Source organism: Mus caroli, chromosome 9 (assembly GCF_900094665.2).
Source record: "Mus caroli chromosome 9, CAROLI_EIJ_v1.1, whole genome shotgun sequence".
NCBI classification, from domain to species: domain Eukaryota; kingdom Metazoa; phylum Chordata; class Mammalia; order Rodentia; family Muridae; genus Mus; species Mus caroli.
In genome coordinates, this window is record NC_034578.1 from 18591790 (window position 1) to 18601409 (window position 9620).

At 41.5% G+C, this 9620-nt stretch overlaps 1 protein-coding gene across 8 annotated transcripts in view; it reads left to right on the forward strand.

The window, feature by feature from the left end:
• The window catches only part of Bbs9 (Bardet-Biedl syndrome 9), a 406692-nt gene that overhangs the window by 99214 nt on the left and 297858 nt on the right, over window positions 1-9620 (forward strand). For all 8 annotated transcript variants that reach the window (XM_029481549.1, XM_029481548.1, XM_021173327.2 and 5 more), the window contains one exon: window positions 6979-7153. In XM_029481549.1, coding sequence (XP_029337409.1) covers window positions 6979-7153 — 175 coding nt within the window. The remainder of the gene's footprint in view (window positions 1-6978; window positions 7154-9620) is intronic.

Below are 9620 nucleotides of genomic sequence, written 5' to 3' on the forward strand. Positions count from 1 at the left end.
GAGAGAGAGAGAGAGAGAGAGAGAGAGAGAGAGAGAGAGAGAGAGAGAGAGAGAGAGATTGTGAGGGCAGGGCAAAGGAATATAAAATGAGAACATAGTGAATAAGTGTGTGTGTTTGGGCAGTGAAGCCACAGTTAGCGACAGCTTATTCTCTGTTCCCAGATAGGATTTTGGCACAGGGAATACTTAAAAGAGGATTGCTTAGTTATTTAATTGTGTGTGCGTGTTTACACGTTAATGCACCTGTATATGTTTATGAAGCCAGAAGAGCAGGTTATGTGCCTCCTTCTCTCATTCCCCACCTAGTTCTTTGAGGCAGGGTCTCTCTCTGAATTTGGCACTCAAGTTGTCTTTGACACCCTAAGGTGGTGAGTCCTAGAGATCTTCTGTCTCTGCCCCTCCTGCAGAACTGGGTTGCAGGTGTGTGGTGGATGCTCAGTGTCTTACGTGATGCTGGAATCCATCCCTTGCCTCTTGAGACTGCCCAGGAAGTGCCCTCACTGCAGAGACATCTCTCCAGCCCTACAGAATACCCTCTATGTGATTTCGTTAGTTATCAACTTAAGGACATTGCTGTCTTAGGGAAAATAAATCTCACTGAGGCAGGCAATCATCTTGAACAGGCTGTGGTTCACAGACACTCAAGTGCTGGAGGGTTTTCCATAGCTAAAAATCTTAAAAAGCGCTGGAGAGATGGCTCAGTGGTTAAGAGCACTGACTGCTCTTCCAGAGGTCCAGAGTTCAATTCCCAGCACCCACATGGTGGCTCATAATCATCTGGAATGGGATCTGATGTCCTCTTCTGGTGTGTCTGAAGACAGCTACAGTGTACTCAGATACATTAAATAAATAAATAAATAAGCCTTTAAAAAAATCTTAAAAAGAACCCTTTCCTTTGACAAAGAGGATGAGTTTCTAAATGTGTGTGTCTGTTCCTGTGTTTATGAAATCATGAATGTGTATGTATGTATGTGTGTATATATGTATGTATGCTGTACTATGTATGCTGTACTATGTATGTGTGTGTGTATGTATGTGCATGTGAATGTGTGTATGTATGTATGTATGTATGTATGTGTGTGCTTTTTCTCCTGATACATTTTCCCCAAAGCAAAAAAAATTCTCTTCAAATTTCTTTTTCACTGTTTGATTTCCACACAGAGCGTCACACAGCTGTGCCTGTGTAGTAATATGGTAGTGATGGCAGATTATCGGATGTTTGTCAGGTGTGATAAAGTGGGTATTAATTCCTTATGTCTCATCCCCATAGCAGCATCGGGAAATGTCTACTTCATGCTCCTACTTTCCCGATGAGGAGACTGATGTAAGTGTGGATGGGGCTGTCCTGGGGATGTTGCTTTAACCTTAGCTCTAATGAACAAGCCTTCTTCATTAACAGTGTCTTCTGCTGTCCACCCTCTCCCTCCTGACACCCTCCAACACCTCTCGTTTGTAGTCTGAGGCTTTGTATGCGCCGTTCCTTCTGCTTTTGCTTCTCTGATTGCCTGGCAAACTAAACTCACAAGACCCACGTGTGATCTTCCTTCTGAAGCTTTCCCCGCCTCCTGCAGCCACTGGTCAGGATCCCAAAGCCTTTTATTTTAATATGTCTTGTTCTTAGATTGTTGAAGTATTTAATTAGGTTTCATATAAACTGCACTGTGTGTTTCCCAGCATACACCAGTTAGACAGTGAATGTTTGTGAAAGTTGCTGACGGAGAACTATGAAACCATAATCAATGCTCATTGCACCTGAGGAAACAGTTCTCCCGTTCTTCTGTGGATACAGCTGTGATAAGACATTCGGGACCTTCTCTTCAGATCCAACCCGAACTCTTAATGAATCATCACATGCAATGCTAACTTAATGGATTCCTGTGATTTTTTTAAATTATCTATTATTTTGTTTATAATTAAGGGGAAAGGTTCAGTGCTCTGCAAGAAGAGAGAGAGAAAAAAAAAGGGGGAAAGACTATGTTAAATAACTTGGTAAAGCACAGTCATGTTCTTTTGAAGCTATTTTCATTTAGACGAGACACATTAAAATGTCAAAAGTCAAGCTCATAGGACGAGTTGGTGTGCAGACCCAATGCTTTTTCTTGAATTTGGAATTAGTCTCACAAAGTTATTTTTGAGGCAACACTTGAGTCCTCATTGAAAGCCTGTGTTATTTCTCTGAAACTTACCTACAAATGTTAGTGATTTAGTCAAACACGTGTTTTCTGCTTGCTTATTCTTCTGTTTGCTAAGGGTTTGAATATTTATTTATTCCTTTATTTATAACTAAGATTTTAAGCTTGGAATCTTAGTATATAATGGACTATTATTCATCACAAAGTATTTGTTCAAAGAAAAAAGTGAAAGAGTGGCTGCATCTTAGTTGCTTTTCTGGCTGTGATATAAAGCCATGATCAAGGCCACTTGGAAGAGAAAGTGTTGGCCTACTGTTGTAGAGGAGCAAAGATGGCGGAGCAAAGGCGTGAGGTGGGAACAGCTGAGACCTTACATCCTGATTCACAAGCTGGCAGAGAGAGGGAAGGAGGGAGGGGGGAAGAGAGAGAGAGAGAGAGAGAGAGAGAGAGAGAGAGAGAGAGAGAGAGAGANGAGAGAGAGAGAGAGAGAGAGAGAGAGAGAGAGAGAGAGAGAGAGAGAGAGAGAAATGTTTGAGATCTCAAAATGGCCAGAGTATGTTGAAACCTCAAAACTCACCCCCAGTGTCACACTTCCTCCAACTGAGGACTGAGTGTTCAGGCACAGGAGCCTATGGGGGCTTTCTCATTCACACCTCCACAGGAATTAGAAAGAGTTTAACTTTCCTTGTCTTCAACTAGTTACCAAGAGTTTACAGTTTAGAAAAGCCCAAGGTTTGTGCATCTCCAAGAGATGGCAGTGGTTTTATTGTACAGTGGTAGGAATGAAAATCACAGAAGGATGCTTAATGGCAAGTGTGCAGCCTGGAGGACGTTTGGAGTCCAGGTACCGGCTGTGTGCTTGGAATCCTGCTCTGAACATTTGTATGTCTTTACTCAGAGCAGACTCATTTCATCATTCTCGACTTAGGCTTGCTTAAAGATTAATGAGTTAGTATTTCAGATTTTTTTTGTAACAACAGCACAACCCTTTTCCCTGTGTAAAAAGAACGGAAGTTCCACAGACTTGTGGACTCTTTTGTTCCTGTATATCAATCTCTTGATGCATCCCGTCTGCCTTTCTGACTACCTATGCAGCTGTTTTTCATGTTTCTCCGACTTGGAGCAAGACCAAGTACTTTTGACAGTTGTACGCCGAACGACAATATATGCCTGGCTACAGGTCACGATCACATTTCTTCACTTGTATTTTCGGTCAGTGTGCAGAAGAAATATGAGCATGGAGAGATCCAGAGACTACTCTGAGTAATGGTGGTCTTTCTTCACGTGTAGTGTACCACTCCTCTTCCTGTGCCATGTGGATTCCACAGGGAGAGAGGACAGCAGAGAGATGGCAGAAATGGCATCTCTTGTTGCCTTGTTGCCATAGTAGCAAGTGATGGAAAAATTCTTTGGGCTATGCTTGGTAGAAAGAATTTCTGGGAATGGCCATACATACAAACTCCTACACACGGTTTTAGTGAGCAGACTTTAATTTATTAAACCATTAATCTAGTGGTCAGTTCAACATGTAGTTGGCTGCTGTTTTATGTATCGTGTTAGCACTTTGTGTATTTTAACATCAGGAAATGAGACCCACTGTTTAATCGGATTCATTTCATGCGGCCTCCATGGTGGAACGTTCTAGTTTCCTCTCTGTCCTCTCAGGCACCATTTTCCCTGTGCTACTTGATAGACCCTTTCTCATCCCTTCGTGGGTCTTACAAATATTTAAATTACATAATTTCTTCTGTTTGAGACTAATGGGATGATTGTCTATAAACCATGCTGAAACCTTCAACTTTCTTAATAATTTCTAGCTAAAAGTTATAGGTATAATTTTGGGCGACTTCATTAAAATGTTACCATGTATTTCAGCCCGTGTTTTTCATTTGTGCTGTCTTGGTTGAGTCTTGGCCTGTTGTACTGTACATCAAGTGTGTCTGTAAGTCAAGCGTCCCTGCCTCTGTGTCTTCTGAGGGATTCATCTTCTCTCCCAGACATTCCCTCTCCATTTGCCTCCCCTGATGTTTCTGCTCATCCTTTCGGTGGTGATGCAGCCCCCCTTGATCTCGAAGCCTTTCTGAGCGAGTTCACTGTGATGATGTTCTGATCTTCTGCAGTGTTTAATTCAGTCCACGTCGCTTACACTCTGCATGCCAACAAGCTCTCGCTTTCAGAGTGCATACAATTCTTTCCTCTGCAGGAGTCAGTGGAGGTCTATGGACCCAGATGGGCTCCAACCTGAGTTCTGCTCTGTCACTTTCTAATTCTCTGATGTTACATGAATTAATTAGGGCCTATGAGTTTTAGTATTTTAATGTGTAAAGTGGGAACATTGCATAATTTTTAGAGTTGTTGACTATTATAGCTAACATGATAGTTTTTTAGCACAGGTCTGGGATTCTAATAAATATGTAATAAATGACAGTATTATTTAATATTGTTATTATTCTGCTAATATTCTTCCAAGCCTTATAAGCAAGTACACAAGAGCTTCTAATACAGTGCTAACCATGTGGCAAGGACTCTTCAGTGTTGTCCATCAGTATGTCACTGAAATCATCCTGGAATCCTGTCATTTCCTGGTGGCTCTGTGCTATCAGACCTAGAACACTCTCGCAGCTTTTATGGTCCTTTCTTTCTGTTCTCATTATCTGTAAGAAGCTTTTGGTATGTTTCCTTAAGTGGTTTCCAAAGCAGTGATTTGAAAGATTTATTTATTTGTTTTTGAATTATGTTTTGGTTTGATCTCTACATTTTTCTGAATATTATTAGCCAAGGTTATAATAACTAAAGCATTTTTTACATACTTCAGATGAAGTGTATGAAATACTTAGAACAAAATCCCAGCTAATCCGAAGTGCAGATGAATAAATTCCTTTGCTTAGCTTATTCCACCTCAAAAGATGTTTCTTCCTGGATCTCCTGCGCCAGGCAGTTCGTAGTTTATACTGATGAGTAGCAGGGCTTCTGCTATTGAGTTTAGGGTTGACAAAGAGACACAAAACAAGACCATTTTAATGGATAATTTGTTTAAGGTGTAAGTCTGGATGGGCTTCTGAGAGATCACTGACAGAGGGTGATTGCAGGGAAACAGCCCTTATGGGAAGACACGCTCTGATTCAGAGTCGGGCTCAACTCCACATGGCCCCATCATTTATGGGAATTCCTTGCCTCCAGATGAGACTTCAGATAGTGTCTTCCATCTTAACCTCTGACTGACGATCTCACCCCATCCTTACTTCCCGCTTATTTGAGGGATTCTTTTTCCTCCTCCGCTGTAAACTATACCTATCCCTGAACTGTGATGGACATCGCTAAGTAGTTTGCATAAAGCTGAGGACTATTTTTAAATTCAGAATGAAGTCATTCTCCCCACACATTAAAAGAAAGCGCATGGTTTCACTGGAGCAGGCAAGAAAAGTGCAAGGGAGAGAAGCCACCGGATGCAAAGGTGGGGCTGTGGATGTCGTGGTGAGCTGTGTGGGGAAACTGCGAGCTGTGCAGCGTTAGGCAGGTGGTGAGGAGGTGCGGAGCTTCTATTGCTGGTCTAGTTGTCCTACATGATTGTCATAGAAGGTACTGAGGTGGACATGCTGCCCGGCAGACTGGGAGACTGCTGTCCCAGCTACAGAACTGACTGGTGGAGTGCACTGAGCCCTAGATTATGTCTTGGACTGCACAGTTTTAGTATTTGCCTTGATGTTGCTGGAGTTTCAGGATGAAACCTTTACACTGTGTTCACAGCGGCCAAAGTGCTGTGAACTGTGCTACCTTTCCTTGGGGTTCAGGTTCTCTTCAAGTCCTGTTTCCTTAGCCTATCGTGCTAGGGCATTGGTTCTGAAACTTTGGCAGCCAAGCATTTGCAATGGGCTGATTTGCAGTGTTTAAAGTTGCATCCCGTATACCCTGTCATCCACAAATATTTCAGCACCATCTCCCAGTAAGGTCATCTGACATCAATTTATTTGTGTGTACGCGTTTTTGTGTACATGAGCATGAATAACTGCATATGCATTTGTGTGTGTGTAAGAGAGACCATGCGTGAGTGCACATGCATTTATATGTGTGTGCATTTGTGTATGTGTACATGCATGAGTGCATATGCATTTATGTGTTTGAGCATGTATGAGCACATTTGTGTATGTGTACATGCATGAGTACATACGCATTTATATGCGTGTACATTAGTGTGTGTGTGCATGCATGAGTACATATGCATTTATGTGTGTGTACATTTGTGTGAGCATGCATGAGTGCATTTGTGTATGTGTGTGCATGCATGAGTGCATATGCATTTATGTGTGTGTTCTAGTGTGCTGTGTTGAGGTTTACATTTGGAGCTTGCTGCATGCTGGGCATGTGTTGCACTGTTGACTGGTGTCCCTGGTTCCCTCTGTGCTGGGTTTGATGTCTAAGTCAATGAGAACAGGGGAGAGCTCCACGACAGTGAGGAGTTCCCTGGAGAACGGTTTTGTTGTGTGTTGGAGTTTGGGGAAAGCAGTATCTTAGAATCATGATTGTTCTTAGGGATTATTTTGAAATTGGAGATTTTGGTGTATAATGTATACAGAGAAATGTTATTAAAAGTATAAACTCCTGGTAAATATGATTTGAATATACAAGGAAACTATGAATCTCTTATGAACATAAAACTTGGGACATGCGTACGTGTATTTATATTACCAACCTGGTATTTCCACTGGCTTGTAAACCAAAACTGAAACTACCTTGAGATTGTCTTGTAGAGTAAAAGCTAACTGTGAGATGTTTGTGCAGAATAGTGATTATTAAACATCAAATTTATAAATAATAAGGTATCTAATTTCTTCTAATTTTTCCTTAGGTCGGGATTTAATTTGTATCCAGTCTATGGATGGGATGCTGATGGTGTTTGAGCAGGAAAGCTATGCGTTTGGCAGGTTTCTCCCTGGTTCTCTTCTGCCTGGCCCTCTTGCTTACAGTCCCCGCACGGATTCCTTCATAACTGTCTCTTCTTGCAGACAAGTGGAAAGTTACAAGTGAGTCTGTGTGTGACCTTTGGAATCATGATTATTGTGTTTGTTGCTGATTAATTATTTTTCTGGAAGACCTTGAATATTACAGTTGAAGAAATTACTGGCTTCTTTGGTAAAATTTGACTGGGTTGGCTTAGATCATCACAGTGATGTATGTAAAGTATTTGGAAGGCTATGCCATGCACTGATTCCAAGAAGTCCGGAGGAGGCAGCTCTCACCACTGCTGGACGGTCAGCATCCTTAGCAGATGACACTGCCAGTGTTGAGCACTTTGTTATAAAGAGTAAATGTCTTTCAACTCACAACTAATAGAAAATGCTCAATATTAACATGATACAATGACTATATGATGACATATGTTGATATATATGATACATACTGATATATATATATATATATGATATATAGTGATATATCTGATGTATATGGATATAAGGAAAATAAAATGGCTGACTGTGGTGGCCCATGTCTTTAGTCTCAGCACTCAGGAGGCAGAGGCAGGTGGATATCAGTGAGCTTGAGACCAACCTCATCTACATAGTGAGTTACAGCCAGGGCTACAAAGTGAGAACTTGTTTCAGAAAAGCAAACAAAACAAAACAAAAAGTTATGTGCCTCAGCAATGGTCAGACAGACAATCAAGTGCAACACTGAGTGAAAAAGCCATAGGTTGCATGTGTTGGGTGACTTTATAATAACAAGGAATGCACATGGTATTTGAAGGTGTCTGGGAAAAGCTGTAACTATTGCAATGACTGTTCATGGTCTTTACAAAGGAGCAGTTCATTGTAGGCGAGGCATGGTAGCCACCCCATGAACGTAGTGTGTACTTCTGCTGGAAATTCCTACAGATTTTCCTGAGTTAATTTGCGAGAAAGCATTTTCTACTCTGTTATTTACAAAAATTATTGTTGGTATAGAGAATGGGAAAATGATTAGAAATTTGTTCTGGGAACAGAAATAGGGTTGGTTTAAAATATCTTTAGCTAGTTATCATATTGTATCTTTAAAAGATTTATTGTTAATTTGTGTGCATGTGTGTGCCTTTGTGGCCTTATATGTATCACCTGTGTGGAGATGCCATTGAGGGCAGAGGAAGGTATGAGGCTCCCCTGGAACTGGACTTACAGGGTTGTGGGCTCCTGGAGCTGGGTGCTGGGAGCCAGCCTGAGTTTGCCCGTCACTGCTAAGCTGGCTCTAACATTTGTTGTCTTCATGATGGCAACGTCTAGAACTTTACACATCATATTATTCTGGTGATGTTTTTGGCCACCTGATGCCCCCCAAGTTGGGAAGAAAATATAAATCTCTTGGGCGGTGGCCATAGAGATTGTGCCTTCATGTCAGTGTTGTGTCCAGTCAGACAGGCATTTTCCCCTTCGTAAGCGGCAGTCTTCTGTTGAATGGTTGTCCATCCTGAAAACAGCAACTGTGTGAGGAAGCAGTGGCTGATGGATGCGGCAGGTCACTATGTTGTGTTTTTCTATAGCTCCTTTGGCTCTTGCCCAGAGAGGATGAATTGTGGTGTTGGCTCTGAAAATAAATATCTTTTGTTTGAGAAATTAAGAAAAGTGTCTTTGTGATTTACTCAAACTCAGGCGGTGCTCTTACCTCCTGCCAAGCAGGGGTACGGGAGGGCGCAGCACAGCACACAGATCTGAATCCACCATTGTTTACTCTCCGAGTGCATGGGTGCGTGTGTGCATGTTCATGCACATTCATGCCTGAGAGTGATTTAGTTTGTAGTACCTCTAGGAGAGATCCTCCTGGGAGGCGACAAGTGCATTTCCTTAACATGTGAGGTGAATATCATAAAGGTATTGATTCAATTCTGATAGTTCTCGAACACACTGATCTATTTAACTGTTTCCATCTAAGTAAAAAACCTCATACTTTATCCATTATGAGGTTAATTTATACTGGTAAAAGTGCACAAGCCATGGGGCAGTTGGTAAGATTTATAGCATTATGTCCTGTGATGTGTGTATGCATGCTTTCAAGTTTGATAGATTGGATTAAATGATAGTCACCAGGGAAATTTAGGAAAGGGAAAAGCATAAAACTCCTGGTTCCTTTTCTTGAGGCCTCATTAAGTCTATCTGTAGTCAGTTACAGGATGTAATTGGCTAAGAGAATGGGCTTTTAAGACCTAATTCACCTTCATTTTGATATTGATAGTTAACTACTTTAAAGTTAATTATATTCAGATAGGAGCATGTATGGGCTTTCGCCTCAAGCTTTAGTGTGTTTAGGAATCTTTTGGCCAGCTTCTTGTTAATGCACGTTTACACCTCCCCAGCCCCCAGTCCCTTAAGACACAGAACTTACCATTGTAAATATAGACTGCAAGTGGTTTTAATTTAGAATTGAGTGTTCTCCCTCTCCTTCCCTCCTTCTCTTCTCTTCTCTTCTCTTCTCTTCTCTTCTCTTCTCTTCTCTTCTCTTCTCTTCTCTTCTCTTCTCTCCTCT